The 20,986-nt window shown below is 41.8% G+C and overlaps 1 protein-coding gene across 1 annotated transcript in view; it reads left to right on the forward strand.

The window, feature by feature from the left end:
• SV2A (synaptic vesicle glycoprotein 2A) overlaps positions 1 to 17,771 on the forward strand; it is a 117,135-nt gene extending 99,364 nt beyond the window's left edge. The window contains exons 11-13 of the mRNA XM_075844342.1: positions 2,603 to 2,809; positions 5,151 to 5,310; positions 10,115 to 17,771. Of these exons, the coding sequence (XP_075700457.1) occupies positions 2,603 to 2,809; positions 5,151 to 5,310; positions 10,115 to 10,298 (551 nt within the window). The 3' untranslated portion in view covers positions 10,299 to 17,771. The remainder of the gene's footprint in view (positions 1 to 2,602; positions 2,810 to 5,150; positions 5,311 to 10,114) is intronic.
• Positions 17,772 to 20,986: the final 3,215 nt, after the last annotated feature.

Consider the following 20,986-nt stretch of genomic DNA (forward strand, 5'->3'; position numbering starts at 1 on the left):
TTGCCGCGCCACAGGAGCAGAATCATCCTCTATTTGCGAGATCCGAGTTTCGGTATCACGAACCCGGTCTCTTAGCTTCTGGAGATCCTGACGCATCAATCCAAGGTCCACCTTAACCTCATCTATTTTCCCAGTAAGAGAAGTAGTAGACTCACGTATAGCAGTCAGGAGCTGTGCTGTGACTTGTTTCAGTGATGGTTCCGGATCCTCATCTCCCTGAGGGTCCGCCTCGTCATGCTGCTGTCCAGGAGTAACGGCGCCATGATGGCTACTTGCTCTGGCGAACTCTTTAAGGCGGTCAGCGGCCGCCGAATTGCGTGTCTTGCTCATTTTGAGCTCTCCTCTACTGTGCCTGCGATTGCCCCACGTTCAAGAAGTTTTTGCGGGAAGTTTTACAGCAGGATTAATGCAGAAACACCGGAGCCGGGACGGAGCTCTCACAGCATGCGACTGCTCGCGGCGGAAGTCAGCCACGCCCCCCCCCCCCTGGAACAATATTTAAGGTGTTTCATCTCTGACTGTCAATTCGATTGGGTCTCATTCCTTCCCCTTGCTGAATTTTCCCTGAATAACCGGGTCAGTAACTCGTCAGGGGTCTCCCCGTTTTTCTGTAATTTCGGGTTTAACCCAAGGTTCTCCTCCGTCTCCCCTGGTTGTTCCAATAATCCTGAGGTAGAGGAGGTTCATCGGGAACTGTGCACTGTCTGGGCCCAGGTTCAGAAGAACCTAGAGGCGTCCCAGAGCGCACAAAAGATTCAGGCGGATAGTAGACGTTCTGCTAACCCCCGGTTTGTCGTCGGGGATTTGGTCTGGTTGTCGTCCAGGAACTTGCGCCTTAAGGTCCCGTCCAGGAAGTTTGCTCCCCGATTTATTGGACCTTATAAGATCATTGAAGTCCTCAACCCTGTATCCTTCCGTCTGGAGCTCCCCCCATCCTTTCGCATACATGACGTCTTCCATGCCTCCCTCCTTAAACGCTGCTCCCCGTCCTGGTCCCCCTCGAGGATACCTCCTGTTCCCGTTCTCACCCCTGAGGGGGTGGAATTCGAGGTGGCCAAGATTATGGACAGTAGGATGGTCCAGGGCTCCCTCCAGTTCCTGGTCCATTGGAGAGGATACGGGCCGGAGGAGAGGACTTGGGTACCTGCCCGTGATGTTCACGCTGGGGTATTGATCAGGAGGTTCCACCTCCTCTTCCCCACTAAACCGGGTCCCCTTAGTAAGGGTCCGGTGGCCCCTCATAAAAGGGAGAGTACTGTTAGGGATCTGCCAGGTACTTCATCTAGCTATACTCCTGGGATTAATCAATCCACACCTGAGGCCAGACCTGCTCGACTGACACCATCTCCCACCAACCAGGGTGGCAGGCTCAGGAGTGGGAGAGCCTATCGCGGCCTGGTCTCTCGGAGTTAGCTCCGCCCCCTGCCCTTTATTACCTGCCCTGTGCTCTCCCTCAGTGCTTGTAATTCTTTTGGATTCCTGGCCCCACTGCTGCTTGCTCCAGCCTGCTTCTGCCGTGCTTCTGCCTTGCTGCAGTTCTGCTTGACCTGCTTGCTTGCCCTGGCTTGCTTCTGTCTCCGTGCCTGCTCGGGTGTACTCACTTCGTCCTGGTCCTGACTGTTCGTTCGCCGCCCCGTTTCCTCGTGGCGTTCCGTGGCTACTGCCCCTTCCCTTGCGTGTTCCCTGTTTGTCTTCCTGTGCACTTAGCCAGCGTAGGGACCGCCGCCCAGTTGTACCTCGTCGCCTAGGGCGGGTCGTTGCAAGTAGGCAGGGACAGGGCGGTGGGTAGATTAGGGCTCACTTTCCCTTCACCTCCTTCCTGCCATTACAACTGCCCCCTATATACAAAAATATAACTACTATAATACTACCCCCTATATACAAGAATATAACTACTATAATACTGCCTCTATATACAAGAATATATCTACTATAATACTGCACCTATATACAAGAATATAACCACTATAATACTGCCCCCTATATACAAGAATATAACTACTATAATACTGCTCCCTATTTACAAGAATATAACTACTATAATACTGCTCCTATATACAAGAATATAACTACTATAATACTGCCCCCTATATACAAAAATATAACTACTATAATACTACCCCCTATATACAAGAATATAACTACTATAATACTGCCTCCTATATACAAGAATATAACTACTATAATACTGCTCCTATATACAAGAATATAACTACTATAATACTGCCCCCTATATACAAGAATATAACTACTATAATACTGCCTCTATATACAAGAATATATCTACTATAATACTGCACCTATATACAAGAATATAACCACTATAATACTGCCCCCTATATACAAGAATATAACTACTATAATACTGCTCCCTATATACAAGAATATAACTACTATAATACTGCTCCCTATTTACAAGAATATAACTACTATAATACTGCTCCCTATGGGCAAGAAAATCGATGGCTGAAAAGGCAGAAATAATATATTATATTGCTGGATTTGCTTTTTAAAGTGCTCCTATTTTATTGTCACAAATGTTTGTATTAACAGTGGGTTTTGCTCCATTTCTGTTATATCCAATATCGCTCTTGATTTGCAGACCTGTTTGACTATAAGTTCATCCATAGCCGGATAGTTAACAGCACGTTCCTGCACAGCAAGGAGGGATGCCAACTCGACTTCACCGATGACATTAATAACGCCTATATGATCTACTTTGTGAGTTTCCTGGGTACTCTGGCGGTGCTACCGGGCAACATTGTCTCCGCCCTACTGATGGACAAAATCGGGCGTCTTCGTATGTTGGGTGAGAAATCGAATGCCTTACCAATGGAGTTAGATTTAGGTCAAGTTTTATGTACCATACTATTATTATTTTTAATAATAATATTATGGCTCTATACACGTTTTTATTAACGGGGTTGTCCACTTCGGGCAATTATTTTTGCGACAATGGTCCCCCAACAATAAGCTTATCACAAAGTGTAATGCTGCAAAGGAATTGAACACCTGCTGGTGGGTTCCGCTACAATTTATAGCTGATCCATGGGGGTTCCTGCAGCAGGTGTTCAATTCCCCTACAGCAGCTCTACAGGCCAAACGAGGCATTACATGATTTTTTACTAAAATCAAATAACTGTTAATGTAATGCATTTACATGCTGGGTCCAGAGAGACACTTTTTGTAGTCACTTTTTGATCTGGCTAATAGATGAGGATCCTGAAGCGGGGACCCCTCCATTAACCCAGTATTCCCTAATAGGGTATTTTAGTTTTAGCTCTCTAAACCGGACAAGCCGTTTAAGTAGCCTGACTTGGCGGGATCAGCTGACTATCTAATGGCTATGGGAGTGTACTGACGCTGACCCGATTGCAGATGTCGGGGGCAAGAAGGATCGGGTATGTTGGATTTCAACATGCCCGATCCTTTGTTCCCGCAGGTGATAAGAGGTGTCTGGCAGCGGCTTATTCCCCATTCCCCATTGAAAACACGGCCAAGCATGTATGTGTATTTGGGAGTCAGGAGGAATAGCTGTCAAGTAGCCAAGGAAGCCCAAAAAGTTTAGTATTGGATGTGTGGGTTCAGAACCTGTAAAGGCAAATATGTGTTGATAATATAAATACATAGTGTCCCCTACTGGTAGTATGTCTTTAAGCGCTTTATAAATAGATGTAGATCCTTCAAAAGTTGTTTTTTTACAATTATTATTACAATTTTTGTTACAAAAAGTATACTTCTTGGTTAAATTATCGTTTGAAATTGGTTCTAGTACTTAAAGAGGCTCTGTCACCAGATTTTGCAACCCCTATCTGCTATTGCAGCAGATAGGCGCTGCAATGTAGATTACAGTAACGTTTTTATTTTTAAAAAACGAGCATTTTTGGCCAAGTTATGACCATTTTCGTATTTATGCAAATGAGGCTTGCAAAAGTACAACTGGGCGTGTTGAAAAGTAAAAGTACAACTGGGCGTGTATTATGTGCGTACATCGGGGCGTGTTTACTACTTTTACTAGCTGGGCGTTTTGTATAGAAGTGTCATCCACCTCTCTTCAGAACGCCCAGCTTCTGGCAGTGCAGACACAGCCGTGTTCTCCAGAGATCACGCTGTGACGTCACTCACAGGTCCTGCATCGTGTCAGCACCAGAGGCTACAGATGATTCTGCAGCAGCATCGGCGTTTGCAGGTAAGTCGATGTAGCTACTTACCTGCAAATGCTGATGCTGCTGCAGAATCATCTGTAGCCTCTGGTGCTGACACGATGCAGGACCTGTGAGTGACGTCACAGTGTGATCTCTGGAGAACACGGCTGTGTCTGCACTGCCAGAAGCTGGGCGTTCTGAAGAGAGGTGGATGACACTTCTATACACAACGCCCAGCTAGTAAAAGTAGTAAACACGCCCCGATGTACGCACATAATACACGCCCAGTTGTACTTTTACTTTTCAACACGCCCAGTTGTACTTTTGCAAGCCTCATTTGCATAAATACGAAAATGGTCATAACTTGGCCAAAAATGCTCGTTTTTTAAAAATAAAAACGTTACTGTAATCTACATTGCAGCGCCGATCTGCTGCAATAGCAGATAGGGGCTGCAAAATCTGGTGACAGAGCCTCTTTAAGATTGTTGCAATGATGCCCACTGGAATTTACCTGGAAAATTTCATAGCGAGAGTGGATGTATCTGGTGAAACCGGCAGATCTCCATCATCCTGTACGATCCGCTATGGTCACTTGGAGATCTTCCAGGCGGGTTTCCGTACCCTGTAGATGTATGGCTACTTCTATACAGTTAACTATGTCCTTCTCCTCATCTAACCCTAATACTGTTAAAATCTAAGTTGATCAACTAGATTTTATCAGTATTATGGTTAGATGAGGTGTCAGAGGCACACAGGAGCGGCTATCGGCCGAGCCATCAGTCTAGATCAGTGACGTATTCGTCTGACAGCAGCGTCCTACAGCTTCTATGTACAATTGATACATAGAAGCTGCAAAACCGAAATTAAGGAAAATTTTTCAATAAAAGTATATTAAAAAAAAGTGCTTCCATGGCCTTTAAGTTATGTTTTGGAGATGAGAAAACAATGTCATTCATTAATATAATAATAAGAATGTATCAGTGACTGCTATGTCTATGTTCCCAGCTGGTTCCAGTGTCATGTCGTGTATTAGCTGCTTCTTCTTATTCTTCGGGAACAGTGAATCGGCCATGATTGCACTACTCTGCCTCTTTGGTGGAGTAAGTATTGCATCTTGGAACGCTCTTGATGTCCTGACGGTGGAGCTCTACCCCTCAGACAAAAGGTATAGGACTATTTGTGGTTGTCTTGTGGTCAGCAGTCACCATGTTTAGACCTTCGCAGAATACTTCCTCAGAATTCTATTTTTTCTGTCCTGTGATATTTTGCACTAGGTTTTTGTAAAAAATAGGAGCGATGCTATACTATACCAGACAAGGTTGTCAGATGAGTAAACTGTTGAGTACAAAATGGAATCAAAAATACCCACAATTGATAGCCCATACCCATTTATTTCCACTCACATGAGAAGGTCTCTCCTCCCTCGTAATCCCATGACATTGTCCCTACTCCTTGATGACCCTGTGCAATGGCCTCTACTCCATAGGATAGATTCCACTTACTGATTAAATAGAATAGCCTCCAGTTCTTCCACAGGGGTCAGCCTCCACTCATTAGTATTCTTGTGGTATAGCCGCAATACGTTTAAGTGTTTGCGACAGTGTCTACTTTTTGTTGACCCTGAGGGATAGTGTTAGTGATGATTTTTACTCCCTAATGGCCATGGGGTACCCTCCACACACTAGTTACCTAGAAGGATAGATTCCAGTTCTTGGTGACCCATGGGCTACTCTTCACTCATTGGTAACCCTCTAGTATAGTCTCAACTCTGCGGTGAATCCTTGGGATAGTGTCTATTTCATGGCGACCCTGAGGTTTAGTCTCCACTTCCTGGTGACCTTATGGGACACCTTGGACTCTCAGGCAACCCATATAGTAGCTTTCACTCCCTGATGGCCATTAGGAACCCTCTATTCACTAGTAACTAGTGGGATGGACTCCAGTTCTTGGTCTCCCTATGTAGCTATGTAGCGGCTTTCACTCCCTGATGGCCATTGGGAACCCTCAACTCACTAGTTACATGGTAGGATATAATCCAGTTTTCGGTGATCCATGGGCTAGCCTTCACTGTTTGGTAACCCTGTGGTATAGTCTCCACTCTGTGGTGAGTACTTTGGATAGTGTCTATTTCATGGTGGCCCTGAAGTGTTGTCTCCAATCCGTAGTGATCTTATCGGACTCCTCGTACTCTCAGGCAACCCTATGTAGTAGCTTTCACGCCTTGATGGCCATTGGGTACCCTCCACTTTCTCGTTACCTGGTAGGATAGACTCCAGTTCTTGGTGACTTATGGGGCAGCCTTCACTCATTTCTATTTTATATACATTTGATATATTAATAAAATGATATTTTTTTGGACAAACCACTTTGGGCATTATTTTCCTCCATTTTTTGTATTACTTTAGCTATAGTAGAGGTACCCTTGTTTGTTATAGAGAGGAACTCTCTGTAGGTGTTATATTCACTCCTTGGTAGCCCTGTGCTATTGTCTCCACTCTGTGGTAAGTCCTTGGGATAGTGTCTATTTCATGGCGACCCCGAGGTTAAGTCTTCACTCCCTAGCGATCTTATAAGACGCTTTGTACTCTCAGGAAACCCCATGTAGTAGCTTTCACTCCCTGTTGGCCCATGGCATAGCCTCGTCAACTTCCTTGCTGGCACCATGAAATAGCCACCACTACATGGTAACCACACCAAATTACCTCCATTCGCTTGTGACCTAATGGGATATCCTTCACTGCCTGGTAACCGCATGGTGACAGCATGGCATAACCTTGTCATTAAGGTGATGCAAACTGAAATCTGCGCTTTATCTTCCCGGTTCTTCGTTTTGTACAACCTTACAAGCACTGATACCTGCCGACCCAAAAATTGGAGCAATTAATGTCCTGGACAAGAGGCATATTACATGCGATACAATATATGATTTTGTTTTTAATTAACATAAATGCAGAGCTAATGATATTCAGATTCTAAGATTTGTATAAGTAGTCGGTGACTCACTACAGTGCCCACTGGGAGACACTATTAAGCCATGAATAGGGTCGTTTTCTTCACTATTTAATTCAGAGATGAGTCACAAGGAGAACATCTTATGAAGTGATTAACTGCGATGAGTCACTCAAGACGTGTCAGATGTCACAATAAATTCATCCTTTAAGTCGCATTATTTAAAGGGATACTCCAATTTTTGCGCACAATCAGTAAAGATGTAATGTTAGTATCCAGGCTAAGACCATCAAGAGAGGGAAGGACAATCACCTCCTGATAAATCCAGTCTCATCACTAAAGTGTAGTTCTCTATCCTATACCGTATGGGCTGTCAATTCAATGGAGACCAATTTAAAATGCGCTAATAGGGCCGTTTGAGATAATTGAGAGGTGTCGCCCAATCATGACGCCATTCTTTTAGGCTACTCAGTGACATTGGTCACACAACATTGATGTGTACGATTTGTCTGCAACTTGCCTTCGCATTGAAGTCACACAACAATTTGATGGTACGATTTGGTTTGCGAGACGCACGCGACTTAGGAATTGCGACATCCCAAAAAATGAAATCGCAGACATGTCGCAGTCGCACAGGATTTATATTGAAGTCTATGCTGGCAAAATTGCTTTGTGCAATTTGTGATATGCCACCAAAAATCCAGTTGCATCTGGATTTTTTATGACTATCCTGTCGCATTACAAAGCGTGTAGTAACGCTATCACTTTCACAATTATTACTTACAACGTTGCAATGCAAACTCGCGATTTTCATGTTGCACAACCAGAGTCTCCGTATTTATCTAGCCTAAGGCTATGTCCACATCTGCGTTGGAGCCTCCACCGCAGATTCCATCAGATATAATTGGAAAAATAGCCATGCATGTAGTGCTATTTTTTTGGTTAAAATGACGGACACTTCGGCGGAACCTGACGGACCCCATTGTAAGTCAATGGGGGTCCAGCTATGCATTAACACAAGTGTGTACAGAGCTTAAAAGGGTTGTCCAGGCACGGACAACTGATGACCTAGCCACAGGATAGGTCATCAGTATATGATCGGTGGGGGTCCGACAACCCGCACCGATCAGCTGCCCCGTCTGCCTTGCCTCCGGGCACCGGATGTTATGCAGGGTATGCAGTATTCGGAGACGGAAGCAGATCACTTGAATAGGATCAGTGCTGCAGTACTGCAACCCAGCCGCTATTCCGTGATCGGAGCCATCTGCTTCCGGCATGCCGGGGCAGCTAATCGGTGCGGGGTCTGGGTCTCGGACACCCATTGATCATATAATGATGACTTATTCTGTGGATATTTGTATAGAAGTTCAGATAGCACCAGATATGGGGGTGATAGGGTTATGCACGGATAGGGGCCCAACCCAACGATGAGTAAAATAAAGCGTATCCGGCACACCAATTTGAAAAAAAAAGGTAATTTTTTTATTTTGTTTTTGCGACGTTTCGGTCAGGGCGACCTTCTTCAGGCAATAGAATGGTTTAAAGAACAATAGTCAATAGTCAATACATCGCAGGACACAAAGGAATGAGGGGAAGAAAGACAACAAGGGTATTACATAACTACAGATACAGTACATGTTACGATGAACAAGTGTATATTGAATTTTAGATTTTATCAATAACTCCAAGGGCAGAGAAAACAAGTAAAAGACAATAAGTGAAAGACAAAAAGTAAAAACCACCCACAATCGGGAGCAGCTAAAAAAACATCCTGGAGATTCTCCTTGGCACCCTATTTAAAGTGAGCTGGGAACGCTCACATTCAGCGCCATCATTAAGCGGCCAGCCGCTATTACCTTAATCCAGCGCTCGTATATGTAGTATTACCAGCACGGCTCAGGTAAATACCACATTTTAGTTATCTACCATCTCACCCACGCTGCCTACATCGCATTTTGGAGGACACTGACCTGACTATTTCCCTACCCCTGTCTCCTTTCCTATTATTACTCTAATGTATATATTCGTGTAAATGATTTTGCTTCCATTTTCACCCACTGTACCTGATTTCTTCTTTGACTCTGAGCCTATGCGATACAAAGAGTAGATTCTAATCAGGTTATTTGATACTATTGCTTCTACTGCCATCTAGTGGTGTACTTTACATCAACTCCTTACCTGTGTCCATAGATATCACCATACAATTGAACTGTCTTGCTATTTTGCTGCCTCTTTGCTACAATACGATGCCATATCTGTACCGGACAGGATGTTTTTCTAGCTGCTCCCGATTGTGGGTGGTTTTTACTTATTGTCTTTTACTTGTTTTCTCTGCCCTTGGAGTTATTGATAAAATCTAAAATTCAATATACACTTGTTCAGCGTAACATGTATCTATGTAGTTATGTAATACCCTTGTTGTCTTTCTTCCCCTTATTCCTTTGTGTGATGTATTAATATATGTACTTACCTTGACTATTGTTCTTTAAACCATTCTAGTGCCTGAAGAAGGTCGCCCTGACCGCAACGTCGCACTCTGCCACTGGCATCAAAAACAAAATAAAAAAATTTTATTTTTTTTTTCAAATTGGTGGGCCGGATACTCTTTATTTTACTTACCCTGTGGATAGGTCATCAGTTGTCCGTGCCTGGACAACCCCTTTAAGTCAGAGAAGAAAGCCACTGCAAACAAAGATTTTGGTTCTGAAGGACCAATGATGTTGGTGTTGGCCAAACTGGACAACCCCTTTAGGGTAAATTTAAGTGAGCAGGCTTGGAAAGGGTGTGTGGCATTATATGTATAAAATGTTGAGTTGTATATATGAGGCATAAACATACCCCAATGTTATACATCCTTTGTGATGAACCAATGCCGTGTATTCGGACTAAGCACACTAGTGCAAGAGGATGAAATCTACATTCGATACATAACATAAAAATGGACATGATATAATTGGAAATATTATAATAAAAAAAATTCTTCTGAATTCTCATATATTTTATTTTCTTTTTCATTGCAGAACGACTGCCTTTGGATTCCTGAATGCCCTTTGCAAGTTGGCTGCTGTCCTGGGAATAAGCATTTTCACCTCCTTCGTGGGGGTAGCCAAAGCAGTGCCTATCCTTATGGCTTCTGCTGCGTTGGCAGTGGGTAGCTTTTTAGCCCTTAAACTGCCGGAAACACGAGGCCAGGTGCTTCAGTGAGATTTGCCATTGTAAAAAAAGAAAGTAGATTAGTAGACACTGTGAAATGTCTTTTTATTTTGTCGCTATGTTTGGGGCCCCTCCCCCATATCCGCTTCCCAGAAATGTTTGGTAAAACAATATGCATATGTGTAATTGAAAATGTATCAACAATCGATCATCTTTGCACTATTCTAAGTTTCGGAGCTTCCTCCAGGACCTGTTTGGGGATTAGAAGCGCTAGACTTTGTGTAGAGCAGAGATTTTATGTTCTAGGTAGCTCTAGTTAAAGACAATACTCTATGTTGTGTTTCTGACACCTCTAGTCTTTGACAAGACCATATAATTTGTTCTTCAAGGTGCAAGACTTTGTGAGGATCTGGAATTCATTCTTCATACTACTTGAAATTGGTCAAAACCAATGCTTGTTCTAGATCAGTGTTCTCCAACCTATATGGCTATCAGCTGTTCCAAAACTACAACTCTCAGAATGCTGGGACGGGGCATGTTCGGAGTTGTAGTTTTGCAACAGCTGGAGAGCCACAGGTTGATTAACACTGATCCAGAAGAAATAATACTGATCCAGAAGAAGTTGCCGTTTGGCAGCAGAAAGAGAGCGACTGGTTGGACAACACTGTTCTAGATAACCCTTGTTCCTCAGAGCAACCTACATTTATTCCGGTATAGGCATTCTACTGAATGGCAACTTTGATGTTTGTCCTGATTATCATTATGTACAGAAAGAATTCTGTTGTAATTCTGGGTTGTACTGTATAGTGGATGGATCCTACAGATATTCTGGATGGTTCTGGATACATAAAGGAGCCTTCAGTTGTTCTCTTCTGTACTTGGTACTGGAAGAATCCTAAAGTTCTTCTAGGTTCTACTAGGTACTGAAAGATTTCTACTCTGGTTCTAGGTTGTACCTGGAACTGAAAGGACGCTAAGATCATTTTGGCTGGTATTGGATCCTACAGTTGTTCTGGGTTATAATGGATTCCGAAGGATCCTACAGTTTTTATGGATTGTAATGGATTCTGAAGGATCCTTCAGTTGTTCTGTGCTGTACTTGGTACTGGAAGGATCCTAAAGTTATTTTAGGTTGTACTGGTTACTGAAAGGAATGCTATAGTTATTCTGGGTTGCACTGGGCAATGAAGGGATCCTACAAAAAATGTAGTTATTAATGGGTTCTGAAAAGATCCTACAGTTGTTTTTGGTTGTAATGAATTCTGAAGAATCTCATCCTACAATCGTTCTGGTCAGTAATAGGTACGCAGAGGATCCTACAGTTGTTGAGGGTTGTAATAAATTCTGAAGGATCTCATCCTACAATTGTTCTGGTTAGTAATGGGTTCTGAAAAGATCCTACAGTTGTTTTTGATAGCAATGAATTCTGAAGGATCCTACAATTGTTCTGGTTAGTAATGGGTACTGAAAGGATCTCATCCTACAATCGTTCTGGTCAGTAATGGGTACTGAAAGGATCCTACAGTTGTTTTTGGTTGTAATGAATTCTGAATGATCTCATCCTACAATCGTTCTGGTCAGTAATGGGTACTGAAAGGATCCTACAGTTGTTGAGGGTTGTAATGAATTCTGAAGGATCTCATCCTACAATCGTTCTGGTCAGTAATGGCTACTGAAAGGATCCTAAAGTTGTTTTTGGTTGTAATGAATTCTGAATGATCTCATCCTACAATCGTTCTGGTCAGTAATGGGTACTGAAAGGATCCTACAGTTGTTGAGGGTTGTAATGAATTCTGAAGGATCTCATCCTACAATCGTTCTGGTCAGTAATGGGTACTGAAAGGATCCTACAGTTGTTGAGGGTTGTAATGAATTCTGAAGGATCTCATCCTACAATCGTTCTGGTCAGTAATGGGTACTGAAAGGATCCTACAGTTGTTCTGTGTTGCAGTGGGTATTACCAGGAGCCGTTCTAGATGGAAGGACAAATCTTACATCTGTCTAAATAACCATCTAGGCCTTCGTCAACCTCAACATATTATATCAATGTCTAGCCAGGTGTAAGGAACACAAATATGAATTATAGTTTATATTTATTGGTAGATTTGAAAATGTCCTTGTTGCAACCAAAGTACATCGGTGCCTACGTAGCCGGGGATCTCATTTTCACATAGATGTGCTAGTAATAAAAAGTCTGGGAGAGCAGAAGAAGACTGCAGAAGCCCAGTACAGAAACTAACTTCATGTCAACCATTATTAATATATTTATTATGATTTTTTTTCAATTATAATGATTATTTATTAATAGGCCGTGTGTTATGTTTACATAGACCTCCAACAATGGCTGCATTGGGAACCTGTGCTCAGTAATATAATCTAGATATCTACTCATTCTTTAGATGATTTAGGCTTAGAGTCTCATCCGAATAATTTAGATCATCACTCCTAAATTCCTCCTAAAAAATTTTGAGCCGTATACATGGGTAATGGGTAATACCTTCTAGACACACTGCTTGTTTAATTGGCTTCCTACCGGGATTGATGCCAAATTCTACGGCTGCCATATTAGTTGGCTAATTACATCTTTGATAAAGATTGTAGTATGATATAATGGTAATCATTTATTTTTAATTTTTTTTATACTCACATTTTGTTTTTTATGTAAAAAAAAAATGGAAAGTGCAATAGGTCACTGACTAATTTGACTTTCACTGAGAAAAGCACAGAAATATGACCAGCTCACAACAATGAATGAAACATTCCATGAAATGATGGCACATTCCATACATGTATAACACAAAAACCCGTTTTTTTTTGGTAACAAATACAAGTTTGCATACCACAAATCCTGATTTTTTTCACTAACGGATCTCGACTGCTGGATTACAGGTATAACAGGATCATTCGACATGTGGTCTTAGGAGGAGGACAGGTTTGGGCTTGGCCTGTTTATGTCCCAAAATTTAATTCAGCACTACTGGCGGGAATCAGTGGTGTACATAGAAGAGAGGGGACCCCTTAAAAAAAATGATTACGGAGTTTGCCATCCAGGACAGAATGGCCTAGTGTTTGTTTCCCCCTCCAAAACCATTCCATGACAATTCGGCCAATTACCCCCTGGCCCTTGTTTGCTAACTATTTACTTTCTTTGGAGAGGGGGAGTCCTGAACAGATTCCCAGCACCCAGTAGCAAAGGGGGATGGAACCAACCAGGACTAGACCCTCTTTATCCAAGGCCATGATAGCAACCACATGGTCTGACTCTATGGTATGTACTCCCTTGGTGGAATATTTTTTTTTAAGCACAACATATAGAAAAGTACATATTTTGAATTGGCCAATATCATAATATAACCCCTAAAAAATTTACGTTTCTAAAATGAAAAAATATACCTATAATAAGGTTCTTGTTACATTGATATAATAAAATTAAAAATTTTCTGGACCCCACTAAATGATACATTTCAAAGTACTTAATTCTGGATTATACCATTAAATTTAAGCTTGTATATCTTGAAAAAAAATAATCTCATGGGTTTTGAGTATATTTGTGCGTTTGTGGTGCTTTTTTTTTTAACAACTTTAATGTAGTGTTGAGATGTAATCACCTCAAAAGATGTCAATGCTAATATGTCTTTTCATTTTCTACCTTCCATTGTACCCTTGCTTTAGTATAAACTTAATTATATTGTAAAATAGTTTATTTTGTTAAAAAAAAATAATTCTGTTTTTGGAACTAGACTCCAGGAGATGAGGCCCCTTCCGTAGCAAAAATCATTAGGTTGTCATTGTGCAGAGTCTATAGTACTAGCCATCATGCTTCCAAAAAACACTGCATGCCCGTTGAGTGCCCTATCCCGTTCTGGCAGATATAGTGGTAGACACGTTTTTACATCTTAAAAAAGTTAATGTGACTGTAAGGAAAACAAAAAAAATAGTTTATTTATATAATATAAATGGTAATTTTGCCACCATTTGTATAATAATGTACATATATAGATATATATTGGAAAATGACAGTGTAACAACCCATTAGCTATTGACTTCATAGAAATATACGGAATAATTGTACATGGTATGGACTTCCTTGCAGCATATCTAGAGTCATGTGGGCATATCTTATGGGAGACTTTGCTTCTGGATATTTCTGGGAATCCCAAGCACACAACAAAAATCCAAAAATCCTGGTTCCCATTGGTCATACCTTTGCTACGGATGACTGCATTCTCTTAAGACTATGATGTCATATATCAACATTTCTGGAGGTTTTAGGTAGGTCGGAGACCAACCATCAGCCGAAACGTGAACATTCCTGTATATATTTAAACTGAGGAGTTGACTTTGGTGCCCCTTGGACCTAAAGATCAGGTCGGTTGACTTTAACCACTCTTCGGTGTACTGCTGTGGATAAAATCTTTAGTCTAGATCCTTGCTTTATAGGAGAAGAAAAAATGTCACTATCAAATATCATTACATACACAAGGACCAATAGTAAAATGTTGACCAAGTCTTCTGCTAGGAGTCCACTTCTGCTGCTTTATCGGACCTTGCGGCCTACTCAGGTTAATAGGCTGTGACGAACCTCCAAGCAAATATGTGTTTGTGGATCTTCATGACATAAAGATAGAGTCATATCTGACTACTCTACTATATATGAGTCTAATAGGATGCAGACATGTTTTCTTTTTTATTCTATATGATAACAAAAAAGCATGGGCTTTTATAGAGCACAAGCATTTTTTGGCAACGCAACTAGGGCAGAAAGCACAAATGGGAACATATTTCTGTATTCCTCGTGATGGAAGATTAATTTGTGTTTTAGTGTGTCTGTACTGACTGCAGCTATTATAAATATGTACTTTGAAAATCTCCATGCCGATCCTTCTAAGGACAGCTATGTACTAATCTGTACAGACATGTAAAACAAAAAAGTGCAAAATCAAATTATTTTTCAATGGTTGGTATTAATTGTATGTAATGAGGCCGTATCTTGCGTCTTTGTGTTGTGGTCATGCTTATTGTTCACTAGAATTGTTATATATTGTTTTCATGTTAGTGAATAGGAAAACAAAAAATTCTTTAAGATTGTGACCACCCTGTACAGGCAAAAAAACACATCAGCAGATGTTCATAAACGTCTAGATACAATTTTTTGTTTAAAATTGCCAATTTAAAGAATTCAATACAAATGTGGAAATTGTTTTTACACATGGAAATATACATCAAATGTCATTAGTTGTGTTGTATATTTAGGATCTTGTGCTGGGAGACATCAGGACTATTCAACTACATAAGCAAGAGGTAGTAGCTCCTTCAATTTGTATTGTACATCGTCAATATAGCGGCACCTTTAAGTTAGCCACTAGATATCAATAAAGCTAAATGAAAAGGGCATTGAGTAATGACTGAATTCGACATTTCTGATGTTCATGCAATTTTTGTAGTTTGATTGTAAGATTAAAAATACCTAATCCTCAGACTTTCTTACAGGGTCTAATACATACAAAATCCAAATAGATGATTTCCTATTGGAAACTAAATTCTTGCTACCTTCACTTGCTCTCATGACATCTCTGATGTGAAATCCTTTTGCCAAAATTTCAATTAGTGAGTGCATCTGGCCATTTTTCCTACTTCCTTTTAGATATTTTCCCTGAAAATATAACAAAAACATCTAAAACTGAAGATTCTAATTTTTTATTCTTCGACAAAGATAAGTGCATTGAAAAAAAAAAAAGAATCCTCATTGAAAAATATACTGACTGAAGCAACCTCAAAGTTTTTGAGAATTTTTGGGTTCTTGAAACAAAAATAATGGGAAGAAATATCGATCACTGTCAGTTCTGTAAATAATGCAGTGCATACAGACTTACAAATACACTGCACATCCATTTTTGGAATATAATAGAAATCAACCTGAATTTTCCTTTGTGTCCATGTTGAAGAAGTGACTGATAACACAATGTGTTAGTCAAAACAGGAGAAGTTCTCCCACGAAGAAAACACGGAAATAATATCAGCCGGTTACTTGAAATGGACAAGAATAAGTAACTAAAAGACACACAAATGAACAAACCACACAGTCGTCATCGGTTTGCCATGAACAACATTGTGACAATCAGTTTGTGTGCCGTGTATACGTCACCTGTCATTTTTTGCCAAATATTTTTATACTTTTTTTTTTCCAGTTTGTCGTCTTTCTTGCTGTACCAATTTGTTCTACAATAACTTATGATGCAATAGTGGTAGATGTGTATTAGGAAATGATAATATGATAGAGATGGAGGATGTATGGTGGCTCGGAGGCGGATCACGTTAAGAGTTGTCCAAAGTTATAAAAATTCTCAGCATGCAATAACGAACTAACGGGAAGAGATATTGGGATAAAAATAAATCTGATCAAGCCAGTGAAAGTAATGGCGCATACTGTACTTACGGTCGAAGCAATATTGATCGGAGTCTCAGGATGTTAACAATTTCAAGTGATTTGATTGGTTAACCAACAGCCGAAGAAATTACTTGCCAAAATTGTCCTTTTGACCTGATAAAGATATGAGAGCCGCATGCTGATTGGCTTAAAGGGGTTGTTGAAGATTAGAAAACGAAACCTGAAACTGCGCCACGTCCATAGATAGTGTCCGGTATTGAGGCTCGACTCCATTGAAGTGAGGCTGAGAAGTAATACCACATACAATCTATGGATAGGTGCGGCGCTACTCCTCGAAGAAAGCAACCATATTTTTCTAATCTGGTACAACCCCTGTATAATTTATAACAGAAGTGTCCCACCAGACGGAGAGCACTATGAGCAGTTGTTCCCGAAGAACTGTGTTTCATCCCATAGTTGAACTAGTGGGTCAACCATGATAAAAAAAAATTACTCAAAAGTTATAAGCCATGAGCTTGCCACTAGAGGTAAGTATATACTGGTCACTAACCTATTGAGTTATGGCTAGGATTGGTTAACCTAGTTTGTGTCATTGAGACAAAAATCAAGGAATCTTTTTGAAACCAAACTATGGTCGCTTGATCTTGGAAGACCATTTATGGTTGTAAAATTGTTGAAGACCAAAGGTCAAGATGCTTCGACTCTCAGGATGGAGACAATACTACATCTATGGGGAGTATTCTAAAGATAGACACAAAAAGACAACTCCTGACCAAAACTTACCTCCAGCGCCGTACTCCTCGGATCTCTAATACGTTTTCTCGTCTTCAATCCATTTTTTGTAGTAGTTGGTCTCCACATACGTAGTACTGTCTGTTTGAAAACTGTACCGTGCCGTAGTTTATAGATGTTTGTAAAGAACAGAGGTATGAAAAAAATTACAATCTGTGTAAGATCCATTTTGTCTATACAGAAGTGAATTGTTATATGGGAGGTATTTTATTGTCATGCTGATACGGTGCTGTGGAAGGTGTATGAGAATCCATGCTTCCTGGAATTCAGTCCATCTCTATTGTGCAACAAACCAGTTCCAGGGTGAAATAAAATATCAATAAATATATGTCCACAAGTGAAAAGCGGCGTCAGTCGTGGTTAATGAGTCCATGAATGTTGTGAAGTCTTGACCACCGAAATCATAATGTCTTCTTCAGTCTTACCAAGTGCATGCATACCAAAGAGGTAGCCTGTACATACCATAGAAAGGTCCAAGGAGGTGGTGGCAGTAGTTTAGGTGGACCTAAGCTCCTTTCCTATGGATGACATGAACCAGCACGGATAGACCTGTGATCCTTGGAGTCTATATCTACCTTGTGTTGTTCTGACCCAATAGATTTTGGGTTGGTGACCCCAAGCTCCTTTCATGGGTCATACAATACATCAAATTGTAATGGCAGGGGAGTAGGGAAACAGACAGTGAGCCCTAATCTACCCACCACTCAGTCCCTGCCTACTTGCAACGACCCGCCCTAGGCGACGGGGTACAACTGGGCGACGGTCCCTACGCTCAGTAGGTGCACGACAGACAAACAGACAAGGGGACACAAGCAAAGGGAAATGGGGCAGTTCCCCACGGCAACACTGTGAGCAACAAGAGAGGTGAACGAGCCGAGTCAAACCAGGAATGTACGAGGTACCAAACGCAGAGCAGGAGAGTAGTCAGAAATCCGGGGTCAGTATGAAGCAAAGTCAAATAGCTAGGAGCTGCAGCAAGGCCAGGAAACCACACGAGAAGAATCACAAGCAAAGGAGGAACAGGAAAGGCAGGTATAAATAGACAGAGGGCGGGAGCTAGCTCCGTCTGGCCAGGCTGCGATAGGCTCTCCCACTCCTAAGCCTGCCATCCTGAGTGGTGGAAGATGGATTCAGTCTCAGAGACATAGAACCAGGTGCAGACTGATTACCCATGGGCGTATACACAGAAGTTGTGCCTGGCAGATCCTTTACACAAATATTCAAGTTTAGTATATCGTATTAAGTAGTCATAATGAAATAGATGCAATTAAATAAGAGGCATCTACAAGATACCTTAAGGGATTGGCCGACAAAAAACATTTCCCAACTATCCACAGGATAGGTAATTAATGTATGATCGCTGGAACTCCCACCGATCAAACAAACAAGGATCCCGTGTCCTTCAGTGTCGAGCATGCGTAAGTGCAGCAAACGGGGGACAGGGCACTCTCATTCTCAAGATTGGTGGGGGTCTCACCAATCATACGTTTATCACTTAACCTGTGGAAAGGTGATGTTTTTTGTGAGCCAATGTGATTTAAAGGGGTTGTCCAGGTTCGGGGCTGTTTTTTATACTGATGACCTATCGACAAGATAGGTCATCAGTATATGATCGGTGGGGGTCTGTCACCCGGAACCCGCACCGAGCAGCTGTTTTTTACGGCTGCCTCCGGGCATCGGAAGCTATGCAGTGGTCGGTGCTGGACTCAGAAGGATCCGGTCACAATATAGTGGCCGTGCTCCAGAACTGCAACTCTGCTCCAATTCACTTGAACAGAGCAGAGCTGCAGTATGGCCGCTATACAGTGCTTCCGGCACGACCACTGTATAGCTTCTGGTGGACGGAGGCAGCCGTAACAGCTGATCTTACCTCCACCGATCATAAACTCATGACCTACCCTGTGGATAGGACATCAGTATAAAAAAATAGCCCCGAATCTGGACAACCCCTTTAACCTAGTGACCATTATAAACACCGACCATCCAGCCCCAGACAAGATTTTCGGGTGGTTGCAACCTCAGCCCAGATTAGCTGAAGTGAGGAGACTAGAAAGAATTCCTTCGTACTGTGGTGACCGGCCGTTGAATTCAGTTGGATAAAAAATACAGTGTGCAACCCAAAGACTTTAACCCAAGAATATCCAGTGTATAGTGGACCCTCTCAGTACCTACTCAATTAAACCTATATGTTCCTAGATGCCCCTAGTCAAAGGTTAACTGCCTCACAACAGGCTAATTGTATAGGGAATTTACAGCCACATCTGATATTAACATCATAGATACAATAAATATTCCAAAATTAAAAGGGTTGTTTGCTTAGTAAAATCCTTTTTTTTTTTTTTAATAGAAGGGTGCCCCAACGATAAGCTGATTACAGTGTCCTGCTGCTCAAACCCAAGCGATCGCTGTAATCTGTGGGGGAAACCAGTAGCAAGTGTTCAATTCCTCTGCAGTGCCACCACTGGGGAAATTAAGCATTACATAGTTCTCAATTAAATCAATGCGTTGTCTAGGTAATGTACGGATGTGTCGGGTCCTCCAGAGTGAGGGGCACACTTAAGTGTGTTTTAAACTGGGCGTTATCAGGCAGACGAGCGTTTATAGAACGCTTGTTGACTAGAATTGCCCGGTGTAAACAGGGCAGTGATCAGCAGATGAACGAGCAAACATTCAATCATCTGCTGATCGTATCTTTTTTAAAAAGTTAAATATTATCATTGTCGGTAGCACATCTCGGTGTAAATAGGGAGACGCGCTGGCGACATGATAATAATGTATGGGGAGGAGCGATTGGAGTAACGACCGCTTGTCCCCATCCATAGCTCCGTGTGACAGGAGCAAACGAGCGCCGATCAACGATGTCTCGTTGATCGGCACTCGCTGCACCGGCCGATTATTGGCCGGTGTTATAGGGCCTTTAGTAGCCAGTTTCCACTTTGGCTAATAGATAAGCGTTCCGAATGAATGCATTAAAAATTCTTAGAGGTCTTGAGAAAGCGTTGTACGCGAAACGGCTGTTGCCTGACACCGACTTCCCCCCCACACCTTTTTTTTACAAGCATTAAAGAATTTTCTACGTCAGACCGGGTGAGCGCGGCTTTTTTCCTCTCTACTTGCATTTTGTTACATATGGTCTTACCTATGAAGCCCAACACCTCCCTAGACTTATACCGCAGCCCGTTGCGCCTCCGTGGGCAGTGTACTGCCGAATGTCCAGAAGGACTACTGGTCCCCGCAGTGCCGACTGATTCTCTTGTACTTAAAGAGGCTCTGTCACCAGATTTTGCAACCCCTATCTGCTATTGCAGCAGATAGGTGCTGCAATGTAGATTACAGTAACGTTTTTATTTTTAAAAAACGAGCATTTTTGGGCAAGTTATGACCATTTTTGTAATTATGCAAATGAGGCTTGCAAAAGTCCAAGTGGGTGTGTTTAAAAGTAAAAGTCCAAGTGGGCGTGTATTATGTGCGTACATCGGGGCGTTTTTAATACTTTTACTAGCTGGGCGTTGTGTATAGAAGTATCATCCTCTTCTCTTCAGAACGCCCAGCTTCTGAC

This window comes from Rhinoderma darwinii, chromosome 12 (genome assembly GCF_050947455.1).
Source record: "Rhinoderma darwinii isolate aRhiDar2 chromosome 12, aRhiDar2.hap1, whole genome shotgun sequence".
Classification (NCBI taxonomy): domain Eukaryota; kingdom Metazoa; phylum Chordata; class Amphibia; order Anura; family Rhinodermatidae; genus Rhinoderma; species Rhinoderma darwinii.